Below are 20,845 nucleotides of genomic sequence, written 5' to 3' on the forward strand. Positions count from 1 at the left end.
AAGTGAAGTAAGTTAGGCAGAGAAATAGCATATATCACTCATGTGGAATCTAATTTAAAAAAGATACAAATGAACTTATTTACCAAACAGAAAGAGACTACAGATATCAAAAACAAACTTATAGCTACCAAAGGGGGAATGTGGGGGGGAGAGATAAATCAGGAGCTTGAGACAAACATACACACATTACTATATATAAGATAGATAACCAGGCACTTGCCTGGTGGCACAGTGGTTAAGAATCCGCCTGTCAATGCAGGGGACATGGGTTTGATCCCCGGTCCACGAAGATCCCACATGCCATGGAGCAACTAAGCCCAAGTGCCACAACTACTGAGCCTGTGCTCTAGAACCTGCAAGCCACAACTATTGAGCCTGCGTGCCACAACTATTGAGGCTGCGTACCACAACTATTGAGCCTGCATACCACAACTACTGAAGCCTGTGCGCCTAGAGCCTGTGCTCCACAAGTGAAGCCACCGCAATAAGAAGCCTGGTGCCCACAGCAAAGAGCAGCCCCTGCTCTCAGCAACTAGAGAAAGCCCACTCGTAGCAATTAAGACCCAATGCATAATCAATTAAATTAATTGAACTATAAATAATGAAAAGCCAATGGAAATATATAAAAAGCTATAATCTGTAATATTGTAAAGTAACAATAAATGCACATTTTTATCTACTAAAAAAAAAAAAAAGACCCAATGCAGCCAATAAATAAATAAAATTAAAAAAAAAAAAGATAACCAACAAGGACCTACTGTATAGTACAGGGAACTCTACTCAATATTCTGTGATAACCTACATGAGAAAAGACTCTAAAAAAGAATGAATATATATATGTATAACTGAATCACTTTGCTGTATACCTGAAACTAACACAACATTGTAAATCAATTATGCTCCAATAAAATTAAAATATTTAAAAAGAAAAAAATTCCCATACACCACAGGGACAGAATTATGTGATGAATTACCACTTACCTTGTGCTACTGTTGACATGACCACAGACGGTGTGGAAGAAACCACAGCTGTTACTGCAACTGTATTAGGAATAGGTGATGGTGTAGAACTGCTGCTGCCACTGCTGCTACTACTGACCAGAGAGGACTGTGAAGCAGTTATAACCACTGGTGGCTTCTGGGTTGTAGAAGCAATGACTGATGTTGGTACAAGCTTAGTGACTGCTGCATAGTTATGAGATTTGGAGAGAATGTTGGGCACGAAGGTTGAACTTGGTGATGTGGTCACTATGATAACCTAAGGAAGATAAAATAAGTTATTTTCATGTACCTACCATACTACTAACATATCTAGACTCACAATTACAAACAATTTAAAAATAGTTTATAAAACATAATGAAGCAATTCAAGAAAAAGAAATTTACAACTAGAAATATATGAAACCTTTCTTTTACTAGTAAATATCAAAATTTAAAAGAAACAATTTTTACCAACCAAACATTTTAAAAGACAACATTCAATGCTGTACAAGATCCAGCAAAGTAAGCATATCAATATACTGCTTAGGGAGTATAAATTGGCACAATTTTTCTTGAAAATAATTTGGACAGTCATTCATTTATAAATATTTGTTGAGCATCTACTATGTGCCAGGCATGGTTCTAAAGGTTGAGGATAATGGGATGAACAAAACAAAGTTCTTATTTTCATGGAGCTACATTCCAGTAAGGGGAAAAAAATAATAAACAAAAAAATAAATATATGTCATGTAGAGATAAATGGAAGAGACAAGAAAGCAAGGTAGGAAATTAAAAAAAAAAATGGGAGTGGTGTATGATTTTTTATAAAATATTCAACGAAGATCTCTTTGATAAAGTGACAACTAAGCAGAAACTAGAAGTATGGGCTGAACCACGTTGCTGCCTAGAGGAAGTGTGCCCAATGGAAAACGCAGCAGCAGATACAAAGCCCGAGGCAGAAGCAAGTTTGGTATGTTCAAGAAACCTCAAGGACCTAATGACCAGGACTGGAATTTAAAAGGTAGAGAGTAGTAGGAGACAGATTTAGAAAAGTAATGGGGACCCGAGGATGGATGATGCCTTAGAGGACTGGGACGGGGAGGGTGGGGGGGAGTCGGGGGAGGGTGGGGGGGAGTCGAGGGTGGGAGGGAATACAGGGATATGTGTATAAAAACAGATGATTGAATTGGTGTACCCCCCCAAAATAAATAAATAAATAAATAAATAAATAAATAAATAAAGTAAAAAAAAAAAAAGTAATGGGGGACTAGATAATGTAAGAGCACATTGATAGTATACACCCTTGATATGACATGATGAAAATGGCACTTTATCTCTGTGGTCTTCCTTCCAGAAACCCATAACCCTAGTCTAATCATGAGAAAAACATGAGACAAACTGCAGTAGTGGGGCATCCTACAAGATATTTGACTAGTAATCCTCAAAACTGTCAAGGTCATCAAACACAAGGAAAGTTTGAGAAACTTTCACAGCCAAGAGGAGCCTAAGGAGATATAACAAGAAAATGTCATGTGGTATCCTGGAACAGAAAAAGATAGGTAAAAACTAAAGAAATCTGAATAAACCATGGACTTTAGTTAATATTAATGCATCAATATTGATTCATTAATTGTAACAAATGTACCATACTAATACGAAATGTTAAGAATAGGGGACACTGAATGCAGGGCATACGAGAGCTCTCTGTACTATCTTTTCAATTTTCCTATAAATCCAAAACTGTTCTAAAAAGTAAGGTACTTTTTAAAAAGCATTACTCAATCTGCTAGGTGAAAAGCACAGCAGGACAGAGACAGTAGAAACAAAGAGACAATTTAGGAGGCTCCTGTAATAAACCAGGCAGAGAGGATGGTGACCAAAATGTTTGGGGTAGAACTAATGAAATGTGAACAGATTCTGAATATATTTAAAGGTAAAACCAACAGGATTTGCTCACAGATTGATACAGAGAATGGAGGAAAATAGAGGCAGGAAAGAGACTTCAAGGTTAGCTAGTAAGACTGGAAAATTGCAGATGATATAGGACAAAGCATTTCAGACAGACAGAACAGGATGGAGCAAAGGACCTAAGACAGGAATTAGCCTGATGTATTTTAACACAGAAAAGAGAGCCAGTGTAGCAAAAGCATACAGGGCAAAGAGGGGTTGCAGAAGTAAGCAGAGTCCAGATCAAATTTGAAAACCAGAATAAAGAATCTAAAATTTATACTAAGTATAATGGGAAGCCATGGGAGGACTTTAAGTAAGGAAACAACAAAATCTGATTTATATTTTAAAAGATCATTCTAGCTGCTACGTGGTAAGAGGCAAGAGTAGAAGCAGTGAGACTAGTAAAGAAACCACTGCAGTACACTATGCAAGAAATGGCAGAGGCTGGGTGTTAGCAGTCAAAATAAAGAGAAGTGATCAGATTCAGATTATTTTAAGAGGTAGAGTCAACAGGACTTGCTGATGTATGGAAATGGCAGGGTTGAGGAAAAGAACAGAATCAAGATTAGCTCCTAGAGCTAATACACATTGGCCTATTTAAATCTCCCAACAATCCTATGACTAATAGTAGAGATACTATTATTATCCCCATTTTACAGCTGAAAATACAAAACTCATTTATAAATCCGTAGTACCAGTTTTATTCTGGGCAAGTATAATGGCAGTTTAATGATACCCCAAACAACACAGTGTCTTTTTCCTCTTTCACCAAAATTACTTTTACCTAAGACAGAAAATTGTTTTGAAAAATCCAAATAATTTAAGGGAGAAATTCTTTTTCATTTTTATATCAGTCCTAAAGAAGGTCTAAAATTAAATCAGTCAGTCAAACTTACTGAGTATGTCTGTACTCAGTACTGACATCTCAAAGAAGCTTTGACTATATAATTATTATTACATATTTCAGTGTTAGAGAATTCTAAGTACATGTCCATTATTTTAAGGAGTTTGTTGATTATTTGAGGAGTCAAGAGAGACATACAAGTCTTGACCAGCAAACACCTCTATAGAGCTGACCAGTATATTTTTACATAGACTCAATCAGCAAACACCTATACAGCACTACTACAAACACAACCATCAGCCACCATAAACTGAGAAGTAGACCAATATGGTAAAAAGACCAGAAGTCAAGAGTCAAATGAACCTGAGCTTAATCCTGCCTCTGCCACTAACAAATGGCAGGGCCCTGAACATAAAATCTCTGGGTTCCAATTTTCATCTATAAAATAGGGATAATAATACCTACCTTGCCAATCATTATAAGGAGTACATGAGATAATGATGTGAAGCATCTAACACAGTGCTAGGCACATAGCAGGTGGTCAATATTTGGCAGTTCACAAATGGTACTTATTAGTATCCTACTATTACTACTTAATAAATGTTAGAAGGATATCAGTAAAGGTGTTATATATCAAATCAAACTGGAAATTTATTTTAAGGTACTCTATTTTTGTTTCATTAAAAAATTTTATATATCTTTTTCCCAAATTCTGATACCCCTGAGAATCCAAAGAGTTCACAGTTACTACCACAACCAAGCCAATTAAGAGTAGTAATAGCAATGAGGTTTCATATTTGCCAATCCTGAACTAATAGTAGTACCTTACTAGAGCACAGTTTTTATAAGGACTCTGTGGTACAGATGAGGATTCATCAAGGCTTGGCAGGAAAGTATGCCACAGTTAATAAGCAATATTTGTCATGGGGAGGGGAGGGGAAGCATTCACACTTGGGTCAAATATTTGCAATTTCAGAACTACAGTATACATGTAGACATCTAACATTAAGACAATAACATTTCAGCAAAATAAATCTAGAGTCTTTGAGAGCATGTTTTAGGTTACAGGTACAAATGATAAAACATATTTTGAGATTTCAGTCTGTAAGCTAATTTGTGATCTAAAAAGGGGTTATCCAAAATTAGAGATCCACCTTGAAAAAAATTTACTTGCTATTTAGTTACGTGTTACAACAAGGGAAACAAAGGGATTTTGAAACCAAGTGAACCAAACAGTGTTTATTCAGGCCATAATTCAAATTACTGACCTTCTAGCACTCACAAAAACTCCTTAAGAGTGCTGGGACTTGCACCCTAAGGATAAAATGAAAAATATCAATCAAGCATGTGAAAGCATAAAGCTATATTGTTGCTTTGTTTATATAAGTGCTGTACCAATGTTATACTTAAAATGAAGGCACCACATTAACACAGGTGGAAATTTGTCTACCGTGAAAATATATGAGCTATTTGAATTTGAATCAAGTCCACAAATTCATAAATAATTATACTTAATGTAAAAGTAACTTTAACTAAAGTAATTCCTAAGTTGACTTCCATAGAATTTGTGAGAAATCCAGGGTGAATGCAATAATGGCAACAGCCTTACAGAGATTTCAAAAAAATCCAATTATCCAGCAAAAGGAAAACAAAAAACATACAAAAAATCCCAAAGAATATCTATTAGTCCTACCCACACTCAGCTTGTCCAAGAAATAACAAAATTAATGGCACTGAGTACACATGAAGTAAGAGTACAGTTTTGCATCTAGAATATAATACTTAGTAAATATTTGTGGAATGAATGAGTCTTATTTTTTAATTTAATTTGTTTTAAATATTTATTTTTTAAACACAAATCTAAGGTTCAGAGCCTAGAACCTCATGGTATGACTCATGCATGACTTTTGGAGATAAATATGTCCTCTTATGAGCATTACAAGCCTGACAATTTCAGGCTCATAACTGACAACTGACAATTCAGAAGAAAAGAAAAAATTAAAATATGGTAACATCAGTGAATCACAAAAAAAAAGTTCACCAATTTCACTTATAGGTGAGTTCCCATCTATTACAAGTATTTTTATATAGGTCTACTAAGAAGACTAGAAAATTAATAATGTCAGGTGACATCTACTCATCATATGCACTATGTTAGGCACTTTCCATGAATCATCTCATTCAATTATCTAGTAAGCACTATTATTATCTTTGTTTTATAAGGAAACTGAGGCTTAAGAAAGGTGGAGAGCCAGTACTGGAACCAGATACACTTACTCATTTACTCATTCATTCATTCAACAAATATTAGTTAACACCTATTGCATGTCAGTCACTGTTCTAAACACTAGGGAAGAGTGATGAATAAGACAAAGTCTCTACCTTCAGTAACTTATACTCTGTGGGAGAAATGGAAAATAAATAATTATAATGTCAACTAGATATAAGTAAAACAGAATAAGGAAATAAAAGGACATGGATTGAAGGTGGGTGCTCTTTTAGCTATAACTTTGCTACATTATTTCTCAAATATCAAATTAAAAAAGCAGATGAGAAGGGGGAGAAGAGAGGAGAATTACTGATAAAATGGATCCAGTAAAGAAGGTAGTAAAAAATTAGAAAAATAAATTTAAAAATTCTTAAGAGTATAGCAGGCTGAAGACACCTTATTTATAGCTAGCCCAGAAAGCAATATTATAATAATATATAAAAAGGGATATTCAGAAAGATTACCTTGGAGTCATCAAATATAAATACACAAGTTATGTTCAGTGTAACATTTAAAAAGTCACCGAAAAGTCAATTTCTACATACTAAGGGGTAAGCTTCAGTGAACTGATAAATTCATTATTTGGAACAGCTCATTCTCAACAGTGTAAATAAATTTTTTTAAGTTCACTGACTTCACTTATAGGTTTACCCCTTCTATTAAAATATTTTTACAGGTCTACCAAAGAAGATTGGAAAGTTAATAACGTTAGGTGACACTGCTCTCCATAAAATACCTGCAAGGGACAGGACCTAACATTTTTTGAGTACACACATTATGCTGTACTTTAAAATATCCAATCCCATTTAATCCTCACAATAACCTTATAAAATTGGCATTATTCTCAGCTCACAGATGGGTAAACAGATTTAGAAAAACTAATTTATCTTAGGCCATACTGGAAGAGCTGGGGTTCTAACACAGGCCTCTTTGACTACAAAAATTCTTACTTGATTTTAACACTAACTATAATGCCTCATCCTAAAACTGAAGTTAGAATTATATTCCACAGATCAACTCATTATAATTTCTAGTTTATTAAGAAAATTATAATTTTTTACATATTATATAATGACATCTTTCCAAGAAACTCAAGGAGGTTCTTAAATTAAAATCATCATGGATCTGAAGATTTAAAAGTAGGAAAGATCATCTATTGAAAACAAGAATTCACCTCTACTCCTTCCCCCAAATCCCTCTAAAACAGTACAAAGGGATTTTTTAGAAGAGGCACATAAACCCATACGGTCAAAATGGAAAGAAGACAATAGCTATCAAGTTTTGGAAAGTGGAAAACAAACAGACAACTGATCAAGCATACTCAAGAAAGTGGAAACCTAGGACAGCAAACAGAAGAACAAAAAACAACACAACTTTCAGAGAACAACAGAAAAACTCAGGAATTTGAGAATACCAGATACTTCTGAAGTGGAGGTAAAAGTGGGACTAAAAAGATGGAATTGGTTGAAAATCTGTTTAAGCAGCATTAGGATCCCCAGCTATCTTCCCCTATCCTAAAGAAAGACTAAAACTTACTCTCTTGAGGGAGAGACTGAATCCAAGGGAATTTGATGATACCAGGCTGAGGTGGGTAGGTGCTATGCTGAAAACAGAGAGGTTAAGTAAAGTCTATCTACTGAATGATGAGACTATCCAGCCCTCTCCCTCCCTTCACTCTCAAAATACTGGCAGACAGGTTTACTACTGTAGGCAAAAGACTGGAAGATTCCTCCTAAGGAGTATGTCCAGTCCATGAAAAAGCCCTAACGAGAATGACAACTGGTGGAGATAAAGGAGTAGCGGGTATTTATCAACAAAACAGCCCAGCTAGGTCAACCTACAATGAAAGTCACCAGCCAGCATGTCCCACCCTACACACAGAGCTTTCTGTCAGCTTTGTAGTGTCCATGTCCATAGCCAGCATTTAAGGAAACTGAAATGAAAGAGAGATCAAAACAAACAGATGAAAGAAATTTACAGGTAAGAGAGAAAACATGAAAGAAGAAAACATTAAAAAAAAATCATGGATATCATCAGAAGAGAGAACATAGTGACTATGAAAGAGCATGATGATATTAAAAGGGGGGGAGGGGTACTTTCAGAGAACAGAAAAGAGTTACTGGAAATTTAAAATAGGATAGCGAAAATGAAAAATTCCAAGAAGTAACGAAGGATAAAATTAAAAAATAAAGAAAATAGTACTTACAGAGCATTTACTATGTGCTAGGCTCTATTCTACTAGTTTGTATTATTTATTCACACCCCAAAACCCTATAAAATAGATATATTATTTTCCCTATTCTACAAGAGAAAAACTTAGGTCTAGAGTTTAGTTTTCCCAAAGTCACATAGCTAGTAAGTAGCAAAAAATGGGATTCAAATTCAGTAAGTCTAGTTCTAAAATCCAGGCTTTTAACGACTATACTACAGTAGAAAAAGCAAACAAATGGAAATTGGGGGTGAGAAAGATTGAAAAACTGAAAGATCAATCTAGGCATTCAACATCCAGAACAACAGGTGATCCGAAAAGAGAAGACAGAGAAAAATCAAAGAAATAATTCAAGAAATTTCCTAGCCTTGAAGGATATGAGTGTCTAGAATAATGGGGGCCACTGAGTGTATAACCTAATGGATGAAATAAAGACCCACACCAAAGAAAATTACCTTGAAGTTTCAGAACTCTGACAGTTACTAAGAATTTTCCAAGAGAAAAAGAGGATCTGGAATTAGAATGGCATTACTGGGCTTCTCAAAAGCAATACTGGAAGTTAACAGCCAATGAAGCAGTATCTTCAAAATCCTAAAGGAAAATGACCTCCTACCTAGAATACTCACCTAGCTACACTTGTCCTACTCAAGACAGTAGGAGACTAGAATAAAGAAATTTGCAGTCTACCGTGCAAGGTCTCAAAAACTTTACTTTCCATCCTACCCGTATATCAAAAAGACAAAGATCAGAATGATAGTGAAGGGACATAGACATAGAGGTGTGTAACAAGCCAAGGTACCATCAGCTTCCAGATAGTAGAGGGTTCTAATAACAAAACTCACAGAATACTAATGATTTGAACATACTGAAAGAAGAGTTTAGAAATGAATTAAAGATAACATTTAAGAATTTAAAAAGATGATAACAATTATTCAATTAATCATATCCTTCCTTTCTTCTACGAAACACCTGACAACTTCATTACTCTGGCAATATAAAAACTGAGTTCTTAAAGCTAAAGTTATCCAAATACAGACTGAAAGAATCCTTTATATTTTAATTTTTTTCCACATGGAATCACAATAGTAAATATAACAAAAGTCTGAGAAGATCTGCTAGCTGTGTCATATTAGGCAAGTCATTTGGCATCTCTGAGCCTCATCTACAAAAAGAGATGAGCCTCATCTACAAAAATATATACAAAAAGTGAAATAATAATACCTAACCCAAAGCTTTATGTGCAGAATTAAAGAAACAGATGTGAACATTCCCACCATAATGCCAAGCACATAGTAAGCACTCAGTGCATGTTTGTTAAATCTGAATCATATTGACTGAAAGAGATAAAAACAGCAATTGGCAAGCAGAGACTCCCTCCACCACATACCTTCTGTGTTGTTGTGTTTGTTGTCTGTGTTGATGGTTTGGTGAAGGTTATTTTCACAGGAGACATGTGGGGTGGTAAGGAGTTGGCAATGCTCTGCATGATGTTGCTCATCTTAGGACTGCCACTCACAGGCACAGTGATGGTCTTTGAGACCGGAACAACAGCCTTTGGAACTTCCTTTAGAACAACAGGGGAGGAGCTAGAAGAGTTTGTTCGCCTTCGTTTTCTGGGTTTTTCATCTTCATCCGAACAGCTAACACCTGTAAGGCAATGACAATATTGCTACATTTACAGTAATCTAATCTTGTATTTTATACTTTATTTTTACATCATTGTGTCATCAGTCTTCCTTGACCTCTTCCTTTGCCTCATGCCCAATCACACAGTAAGTTCTATCAATCCTCCCTCAGGGAAGCTGTCTCTGAATGCGTTCTGTTTTTTCTTTAACCCTATAACCATGTCAAGCCTTCTTATTTCCTGCCTGTATTCTAGCAACAACCTCCTAAAAGGTGTACATCTAATCTCTCCACTTTCATTCTACCCTTCATCCAACTACCAGTTATAAAAATTTCACATCTGATCATGCCAATGCCCTGCCTTAAATCCTTTAGTAGTTTTAATCTCCCTACAAGATGAGGCACAAACATCATTACTGTATCATTCAAGGTCCCATATCTTTCTAAGAACACAATACCCTATTCCACACACCTTATAATCCTGGCACACTGAACTGCTCACCAATCCCCAAAGCCACCTTATCACATATTCTATCCATCTGGAGTCTCTATATACTATTGTTATTTAGGGAACATCACATACTATCAATGACCTCTTCATCATCCACCAATCATCACCCTGCAGGCCATCTCCTCGGTGAATCTTTCCCTTACTCCTCTAAGCAAAGCTAATCCATGTCTCCTTTGCACTTAGAAAGCACTTTGTACATACTCTTCTATATCACCTATTCCATGGCAATGCGGCTGTCAGTCTGCACATCTCCTGTTATTAAGGGGCTCCCAAAGGGCAATGACTAAGTCTTACTGGTTTGTTTCCCTGGTATAGTGCCCTGCACATATGAAGTTAGGTGAATGAATGATTATATCTCAAACTAATGTTGCCTGTGTGACTTAAAATAAAGCAATAAACTTCTTGTTGCTTCAAACTATATATTATGTGAAATGGTTTCTTCATGTTTGGGATTCACTTTCAACGTTTAAAAAAACAATTAAAAGATAGACCTCTATGGTTATTTTAAAAGATCATCTTGCCTAAATCCACAGAAATCAGATATAAGCTTAATATTTCCAGATTCTTAGTTTTTCCTTCATGCACTAAAGCCTCAACTGTTTTAGCACTTTTTTAAAAAATCAAGTGAGAAACATAAAGCCTTGCAATATACATAGGAAATCTCTATAAAGCAGACATTTAAAAAAGCATGACTCATGGAATTGGTAATAATACATAACTCCTTATACCTTCAATTTTTAGACTCTAAACAAGACTGACGATGACCTAATATCTTTTCTGTCTAAAACAGCAAAGTCAACCTCTAAAAGCTACAAAGAAATCAAGTTTAAAACTGTATTGAGAAAAGTGAAAAGTCAAATATTAATGATCTCTAGTTGATACCAAAAGCCAATCAATACTGACATACAGACTTTAAGAACAAAAAATGAACTGGACATCAAACTGCTTCACAGCATAAAATCAAAGGGTTAAAAACTGCAAATAAACTTCAAAAAATTATGGTCAACTACAAATATGAAAGGACTCTCTAGAACCCTTCACTGAATTTAACAGTTGGATAATATGTTACATAAATAATTTTTTAAAACACTGCAAAGAATTTAGGAGTAAACATTAAATAAATGACATAAACACATTCCTTTAGTTTCTATTCACATTTCTATTCCATGAAAATAAAAACAAGTGAACACTTGGAGGATATAGCACTGTTCAAGGCAGATTCCCCACAGAAAATAAAAAAGAAATAATTTCTCAACCCCCAGAACTGATTAAAAAGCAATATATACCTAGTCATATGTAAAGAAAGGAATTCTTTACAACCTTCAAAAACTAACCACTGTTAATAGCCAGTTGACAAATGAATTAATCAGGAAGGCAGATCTAATCAGAGCCTATGCTGCAGCTTTTAGCCAAGATGGCCCTGATAACACTGAGAGTATCACTTACTTTTGACATAAACAGTACTTCCACTTGGCAAGACAACTACATTGGAGGCAGGACTGGCAGGTCTTGGAGACTTAACCGTTGCTATGCTGCCACTTGGAACAGGGGTAGAGGTTGGGGTTGACGTGGTACTTGTGTAGGAATAGCAAACCACTACTGAAGGAACGATAAAAAAGTCTGCTGTTAACTTTCACCAAAACTGTCCACACATACAGGAAAATTATTTTTTTTACTGCAGGCCAATTTTAACATTTTCATATAATCAGAAGTTAGAGGCCAGTACTAGGTTAAAAGGCGTTAATAAACCTTTCCTGAAAATCATCACTCAACTAGGTTTTCCCCAAGTATTCAGCATTAGCAACGTCTACAGGCGACGTTGACAATGGAGAAGAGCACAATTACAAAGAAACCAAGTTTAAAACTGAGAAAAATGAAAACAATTTTTCCTTCATGGCAGGAGTTGGACAAAAAGGCATATATTTGTATTCTTTTTTAATACTAATAGCAGTACCAATGACAGAGTGATGGATAATTTTTCCCTAACCACAGCAATTTCCAACTTGGCTCCTGGAGAGAACCAAGGTAAGTTTATTTTATTATAAACAACTCACTAGTCACTCGCCATCTAAGCAGTGCAATAGTAACTAAGGTAATGACAAAATCATATTTCAATTTCTTGAATAACAGCAACAACAAGCAGGACTAGCTCATAGGCACTATTTACTAAGTACCATGCATAATGCTAAATCCTTTCCATATTATTATTACTAACTCTTACAATACCACACCCTCATTTTAAAGATGAAGAACCCGAGGCTCACAGAAGCTAAAAGACTTGCTGGAGGTCACAAAGCAGGGAAATGGCAAACTAGGATTCAAACATAGATTAGATTATTGAAAATTCTACATTCTTTCTACTAAACCAGAGAGGTGGTGAACAGAAAAGATAAAAGTGGGAAGAGAAGAAAGATACCTCTCCTGCAACAAAGAAAACAGGAACATAATGGAGGCCAAGTTTGCACACTGATAACTGTCTCTTCCTAAATATAGCCTCCTTCAGTGTAAAACAGAGTCTGGCAGGTATGAAATGAACGTCTCATTCTGTTCCACAACCCATTGCTAGCCAAAAAGAGACAATTCCCCAAAGTAATCTGACAGCTGTATTATTTTCAAGGTCATTTTCATGACACCAAACTAAGCTACTGAAGTCAACCCAAACATGCACTCTCAAATTTAATATTACTCTTGGTCACCTCAGGAGACTTCAAGGATTTTTAAAGCATGTATCAATTATTAGATTAAATAACAATAAGAAAGCCTTCTCCATCGGCCACGTAACCCCTAATAGATTCAGCACATTGACTGGAGCAGAGAAGCAGCATATACCATTGATTCCAGAAGACAAAAACAGAGCTTTATGTTCTAAAGTATCAGTTCAGCATCTTTCTCCAGCAGCTAAATGACTTCTATCATCTTATTAATTTTCCATGTCACCCATTAAGGCCTTTGATCCACTTCTAACAAGACACGTTCATATCAAAAATTCATTCCAAGAAGCCTTTTTGCAATTTTGTGATTAATGTAATTCACACTTTGAACAAAAGGGATATTTAATTTTGGCTGAGACTAAAAACTTGGCAGTTTCTAGTTTCAGAACAAGAGTTGCTCATTATGTTTCACAACCTTAAACACTGGGACAGTGCTCACTTCAGCAGCACGTATACTAAAAAAATTCACTGGGACAAAAACAGATGAAAAATAAGAGAACTTTTCTTGAAGAATCTGAGAAAAGTTATCTCTACACACAGAAATATTTCTCTACTCACCTTCTTTGCTTCCTGTTTCTGCAGGCACTGGGAGAGATGCATTGTGCTGGATAGCTGCATTGGCAACAGCATTGGCTGTTACAGTGAAGGCAGTTTGGGGAACCAGCCGAGGCATCAGGGGTACCAATCGACGACCTTCAATGGACCATTCTGAAGAGCTATTAGGTCCAGACATACTAAACAAAAAAGAAAATGCTGCTACAACAGTTCTCAATCGCTAAAAATGAATCAAATATATATACTCAAATATAACTTCTTAAATTATAAAAAGTGCCCTGAGTGAATAGAAGAGGCTTTATTTTAAGCAAGCAAGATCAAAATTATGAATAATAATCAGAATTCAAAAAATTTCACACACACTTGGTTTTTTACACACTTTATTCCATAATCTCAATCTTATAATAAACATAATTGAAACTATGAAAAATCATCCCATGCCTTTTAAATAAATATCAACATTATTTTCATTAGTTTAAATTTGGTATTGCTAATGAAAACCAGTATTTCCACTAACTTTCAGAACTTAATTTGTAATTAAGCTAAAAAGGTAAAAAGTACTCATAATTTCAAAAATCAGATTTTCATTAATAATTAAGGATGGAATTCACTGAACTTCTGCAAAATTATCCTGACTGCCTGCATGGCCAGAGGTTCTAAGGCTTTCAAACAAGGGAAACTGAGGCAGTAAACGAGGGAGACTAGGAACTGTGGGATAGAAGGGGGCTGTATATATCACTGCATGTGTCACTGCTAATGTGTTATATTATTATCCTTCCTGTTACAAAAATAGACTAGATCTGAGGACACTGAAAGAAAACTGCCACTACTTTAATTTTACTTATTTATACCATTCTTCACTCTAAGAAATGTTTGCAGCAATTGAACTCTACCCATAAACAGACACTGTGTTCAGTTTCATTCTAATTTTCTTGAGCAAATTTTATCCTAGGAATCCAAACAGAGGTTGAAATATGAAAAGACAGTTGTTCACTTCCCTTGGCTTGGTTCCACAAAAAGTAGTGGTGTCACCACTAATGATTAGTGTCGAGGTTTGAAGTTCACCCCGAATCAGTCAATCAGTCTCTTCACTAGGTCAGAAATATTTTTGCACCTTTTTCAAAACCAAAGATTCTACAACCCAACCTAGAGTTTAAGACTCCGCATGTCCACTGATTCTTCAGATTTAGGCAGAGTACACAAAAGCCCTTGTTAGTGGAGAGTGGAATAATGATGATGATGGTGATGATGACAGTTAATATCAATTAGCACTTAGTATATGTAAGGCGTGGTTCTAAACATTTTACATATATTAAGGCATACAATTCTTTCAATCCTATGAAATTGGTAATATTACTATCTCCATTTTATAGATGGGAAAACTGAGTTACCGAAAGGTTAAATAACTTGTTTAGGGTCACACAGCTACTAAATGTCTCCTTCAACAAGCATACATTATGCTACTGAAATTGCCACATCACAAGTGGAAGGTATAAAAATTTTCAAATGCGTTTTATGTCTATCTTCTGCCTTTGATTTATACTAACTGGGCACTGCCACCTAATCACTACCAACTTTCACTGAATGGAACAAATAAATTACTTTACAACTTGAGAAGAATTTACATTAAGTTAAGAAAGGAATTTCTGAGTTGATGAATTCAATTGAGTTACTGCGGGAAATCTGCAAATTTCTTTGTGGTATAACATAGTCCTACCCAAGACATGGGAAAGAGGGATTCCTAAGACCCCAATAACCCTCACAAATTTGTTATCACGTAATCTCCAAGTTGATGCTAGTTTTGAAACAGAGGATGGTACAAACAAGAGAGACAGAAAAGCTCTGTTGCCTAATTCTCAAAAGAAAAAATTCTAAAAGCAATTCAGCATTTTCTTGGCTTACTCCTACTTTGCTATTATTTTATTAGAATAACACTAATAAATTTGCTTGGTGAGAGTTTACCACACAAAGTGATGTCTACACTTACCTGGCACATTGTTTAAATGGTGGCAGAAATTATGGAAGATTAATAATTTTAAAACACATGAATACATGTGCTATTGAAAGGACAGAATTTGCAGTGCAAAAGATACAACTGCAACTTTTAGAAAGATCTATAAATCTTCCAAATTTCTACTCATGCAAACATGCTCAAACTTTTTTTAAATGAGTGAAAAATTAAACATGTTAGAATTAAATCAAAAATTCCTATCTGCTTATTAATGAGGGTATAAATATTCATTAATTGCACAAATCATCTAAATAGAATTTTACAGGTTTCTGTAAACATCTTATTCCAGGGTTTTCCTGTGATTCCTAAGTTTCAAAGAATATCTCTCTATTTATACTAAATATAGCAAGGGAGGGTGGAAACCTGGTTCCAGCCCCTTTTCTGAGAAGTCTAACATGATACTAGTGGAACTACCTTGGCCCTCGCATCCTTTGGTATGCAGAGCACCAGCATGAAATCCTCATCCTCACATAGAAACTCACACAGTATCCCATGAAAGTCTGGCTGATGGGGAAGAAGTTAAGAGAACAGTAATTCTGGATAGCTACTTTATTTAGATACAATGCTGGAAAGAGTGGCCCCAATTAAAAACTGTGAAGCCCCTTAACATTCCAGGCTTTAATACTATAATATCTTGACATGTTTCAAAACTGAATTAGAGTATCAAACTTAATAAATGGTCTCCTGCCAAATATTAAACACATGTTATGGTTCAAGCAAGGCTTTTCTTTGATCCCAGATACTCCACTCCTTTTGTTTCCATCTCCTTTGTGCTCAATCTTCTTGGCTTTCTCTTCACCTTTCAACCACATTCCTTCTAGCCTAAGCTGCTGTTTTGAGTGGGGGAGGGAAGGGAGAGGAGAAGGGGAATGCAGTCAGTTCAGATGCATTCCTCCTTGGCTCAAGTTACTTTTTTCAGGCTCAGAGTTTGAAGAGCTCCTATAGATAATCTTTAGAACTATGGTTCTGTTGCTACTTCTGAGGGAAAGAGGGCAGAGGAGACGGACAGAATGAGGGATCTATGTCTTCTTCACTATTCCCCACTCATTGACCCTTGGGCCCAAAAAGTAAATATGATGTCTGGTTAAACTAAAATCACAATATAAAACATTAAAACAGGAGTATGGAAAGACCTAAGTAGCTTAAAATTATACACTGAAGTAAACGTTTTTCAAAAAATTAAATTCGTGTATTAAAGAAATCAGAAAGGAGAGAAAAAAAAGAGGACAGGTAGATAGAAGCCAACTCTCAATTATCCATGCTAATAGAGAGAGGAGGGAAAGGGAGAGGTCAAACAGATTAAAGAAACTGATGTATTATCCAAAAATACTTTGGCAGATACTTGTAAATTCTTCCATCAAACCTTTTCCAGGACAACTAACAAGTAGTAAAATGACTAATTAAAATTTTCACCTCCTCTCCCTTCCCACCCTCTGACTAGAGGTACTTTCAAGCAGCAAAACAGCTAAAGGGTGGGCAGTATTAGGAAGGGGAGGAGGGGAAGTAAAGGAAAAGCAAGGGGCATGGTTAATTCATAAATGGAATATGTGCCCCTGAATAATTGAGAGCTTCAATTTTGAAATAAATACAAGAAAAAGCCTGAAATAATAATAACCTATTTGCATACCTGTAACTTGGTCTTTCACCCAAATATAAGGATAAATTCATTCTTTAAAGGGGAAAAAAGGAAAAGGAGACTAAATAAATGTTATCTTTAAGTATGAAACTGATGCATCAACTTACAACTAATTGCCCCACAATATTGTTCCAATGCTTTTAAGGTACTAATTTTGTCTCTAAGTGCCTCTGAATGCAAACTATTATTTACTACTTTATTATCTAGCACATAAGTTTCCTATTACCAGTTCTCAAATTAGAATCTAGGCTCAGTTACTATTTTTAGAGTATCCCACTTTAAAAGTTTAGAACAATTTAAAGAAGGAACACATTAATATTTGAATGTTTTAGCCATGTTGGCCTAACAAGTAAATAATACTTAATGTCTCTAGAGGAAATTTTCCAAATTTCTACAGTGCATACATACCTACCACTGACAAAAGTCTCCAAATTCAAACACCTTAACTTTCAAACTACACAGTTAAAAAAGTAGCACCCCATTTAATCAGTCAAGTAAAATGAGGAACAGTGAAGCACAACATGAAGCTAATGGATCTTCAAGGTCGATACAAATACTGCCAATTGGGTTAAAAGCACTATTTATCACATTATGGAAATGTACTGAATTTTTTCCTTTAGTTTTATTTCACATTAAAACATAAAAATAAAAAACGAATTATTCTATAACATACCTTATTTTGTAAAATGTTCCTACCATCTTGCATTAACATTTAAAGGATAATTTCTGTTCCTTTCTATTCTTCAGGAGGCACTGTCTCCATACATACTCTGTTAATCCTCAATCTCTGTCTTCCACCACCCTCCACCCCATCTATCAAACAGTTATAATGATCTGAAAACAGTTTGATAAGAATCCTTTATAATTTTAATTTTATTTTGATGGCTTTTCAAAGTAAATTAAAATGTATATTTTAATATTTAATAAATACAAATATAATAATATAAATATTATATAATATTATAATAATATTAAATATTATATAAGTATTATATAACATAAATATAATATTTAAAATATTAAAATGTATTAATATTTCTTAAAATCAGAACATATGTTTTACAATCTCTTTGCTGAATCTCAAAATACATGAAATATTAGAGTTGGTTATCAAAAAATTTATAATGCCTATTTATAAGGCAATATACATATCAAATACCATTACAAGGAACCTCTAAGGAGCTGTCAAATTTGGGAGGCATGCTATTTTGTTATTGAACTTTGCTTCAAGTAAAGCAATAATCTGCTAAACTGTAGAGGCCTTTAGTTATACAGAGATTACATTGTAACGGGATTTGACCTGGAGTACTTAAAGCTTGCCTAACCAAATGCAAAAAACATAACCAACTGAATAAACAGTTAACACAGCTATGGTCAGGATCCCTGAGTACACAGATATTACCATCAAGGTAAAAGACTCAGGAATGTGCTACACAATAGGAAGACTGTTTCAAAACTATGGTATACTACATCATAAAAAAATCAGGGGTGGTATGACTAATGGCTTACTTATGTGCAATTGTTGTTAACCGTTCATCGTTTACTGCTCTCCGAACTTCAGCACGGTGGCGTTCTGTTGAGATGCTATGAAGAAAAATAGCCATTATAGAACTCTGCCAAGCAGGCAGCTCTTTTCTATACTTTTATTAATGTTTAAGTCAACATTTTGCTTGGGGGGAAGGGGGGACAAAACTGATTTGTAAAAAGATATAGACAGGGGCCTAATATATATCTTCAAATGCTTTAATTAAAGTCATAGAAAAGGATTCAGACTGATTCTGTGTAATTGCAGAGAGAATTAGTTACAAATTAGAAATCACAGGAAGACAAATTCAGCTTGATATCAAGTCATTACGTCTAAAACTCAGAAATTTCAGACCGTGTTCGAGATTAGCAGAGGTTCCTGTTATATAAATATACAAACAGGCACTGAATGACCCCTAATCATGGTTACTGAGATGAGGATTTTGGCACTTAGAAGAAGGTCTTCTAAAGTTTTTTCTAATGCTTAAGAGTCTATAATCTTATGTTCAGTGAATACAATAAAGAAATGAAAGTGGCAAGATAATCTTTCCTATAGCTATATACTATGAAACTTGACACCAGCATATTACCCCTTTACTACTCAACACCTGAGTTGTGTGTCATCTACATTATATGATGTTACCACTATGGTAAAAATGTGCTTATGTTGATCCTAATTAAATACATGTAAAGTTAAATCTAAACAACTGAAAAAAGGCTATACCCATTTCATTCGTAAATACTCAATAAAGTGAATACCACTCTTAAAATCGTAATCTTTATTACTAAGCTAAGTCTATACCATGGACTGAAATGTTTAAGGGGCTGGAAAGCAGACTTTATGAGGCAATATAAACAACAAATAAACAAAAAATATAAATTGTTAAGTATGGAGGCAATAAGACTGAGGATTTGGCTTAATAACATCCTTATTTTCATGTTAAATGTAGGGGAAAAAATCTCTTCCCTATTTTCACTTAAAAAAAGAACAGGGCAAAATGGTCTTAAATGTAGAAAGGAAACTTCAGTTAAAACAGAACTGAATCTTCTGAGAAAGCTCAAGATGTTAAGAATGGATCAAGGCAAAGTATCAGAGAATCCCTTTCACCAGAATTTTTTTAATGAATTTTTTTTTAACTCTAGTGGAAAGCTGAAGGGATAAACTATCCCTAAGGCTATGACTATATAATTACCACCCATTTCTATAAATTAAGACAACAACTTCCTAGTGTCTCCTTCTAGTCCCTAACAAATGCCACTGGGCCACTCTAGATCTTCATATCCAGTCACTGCCAGCTCTTCACCCAGGTCAAAAATACCCCCCTTTTCCAGGGGGCCCAAACCTAAGATAACCTGACTCAAACCTTTTCTGATTAGATTACAGAATAAATGGTAATTACACAATTTTCCGTAACAAAGCACACAACTGGGATGGGATCTCTAAACATCAACAACTTGAACACCTCCGTCTTCAGCTTAAGAGTGAAAAGTACTGAAACACCTCAAAATGAAATTTCTAGAGTCATGTCTCACAAACTTTTATGATAATTTACCTAAGAACTTTTGAGAGTTCTCCAAGAAGATCTTTCTTTTCCTTGGTGAGATCTCCCTGTGCCCGAAGTGCACTGATAACTCCAGCATACGCCTCCAATTCTAGAAGAAGAAAATTATTTTATCAAGAAAGTCCATTGATATTTTAATACTATGGCTACATACAGTGAAACTTCAGGGCAGGAAACCTAAAAATCATTATGGAAATATTTCATTAAAGTCCTTTCAAAAATTTTATCTAAAAACATAGGTTAAAATGTGGCTTTTATAATCTTATTTTCCTTTTAACTGCCTCACAGAAGTCACGTGTGTAAAAAGTTTAGGCAGAAAAATCTAATGGTAAATATTTTGTCTTACTCATCATACTAAAGAATATTCAACTCAGATGCTACCAACAACTGGGAACAGGTTCCAAGTGATATGATAAGGCTGATGAGAGAAGTTTTTAGCATTATTGTTAGATACCTTAA

The 20,845-nt window shown here is 34.9% G+C and overlaps 1 protein-coding gene across 11 annotated transcripts in view; it reads right to left on the bottom strand.

Moving 5' to 3' along the window:
• Positions 1-20,845, bottom strand: part of EMSY (EMSY transcriptional repressor, BRCA2 interacting) — an 86,751-nt gene that overhangs the window by 59,340 nt on the left and 6,566 nt on the right. For 5 of the 11 annotated variants that reach the window (XM_057750886.1, XM_057750882.1, XM_057750889.1 and 2 more), the window contains exons 3-9: positions 20,378-20,477; positions 18,810-18,884; positions 17,292-17,333; positions 13,657-13,832; positions 11,834-11,986; positions 9,641-9,900; positions 982-1,258 (exon numbers count right to left, since the gene is read on the bottom strand). In XM_057750886.1, the coding sequence (XP_057606869.1) occupies positions 982-1,258; positions 9,641-9,900; positions 11,834-11,986; positions 13,657-13,832; positions 17,292-17,333; positions 18,810-18,884; positions 20,378-20,477 (1,083 nt within the window). The remainder of the gene's footprint in view (positions 1-981; positions 1,259-9,640; positions 9,901-11,833; positions 11,987-13,656; positions 13,833-17,291; positions 17,334-18,809; positions 18,885-20,377; positions 20,478-20,845) is intronic. The other 6 variants (XM_057750887.1, XM_057750885.1, XM_057750880.1 and 3 more) reach the window with 5 other exon arrangements.

This window comes from Hippopotamus amphibius, chromosome 9, assembly GCF_030028045.1.
Source record: "Hippopotamus amphibius kiboko isolate mHipAmp2 chromosome 9, mHipAmp2.hap2, whole genome shotgun sequence".
Classification (NCBI taxonomy): Eukaryota; Metazoa; Chordata; class Mammalia; order Artiodactyla; family Hippopotamidae; genus Hippopotamus; species Hippopotamus amphibius.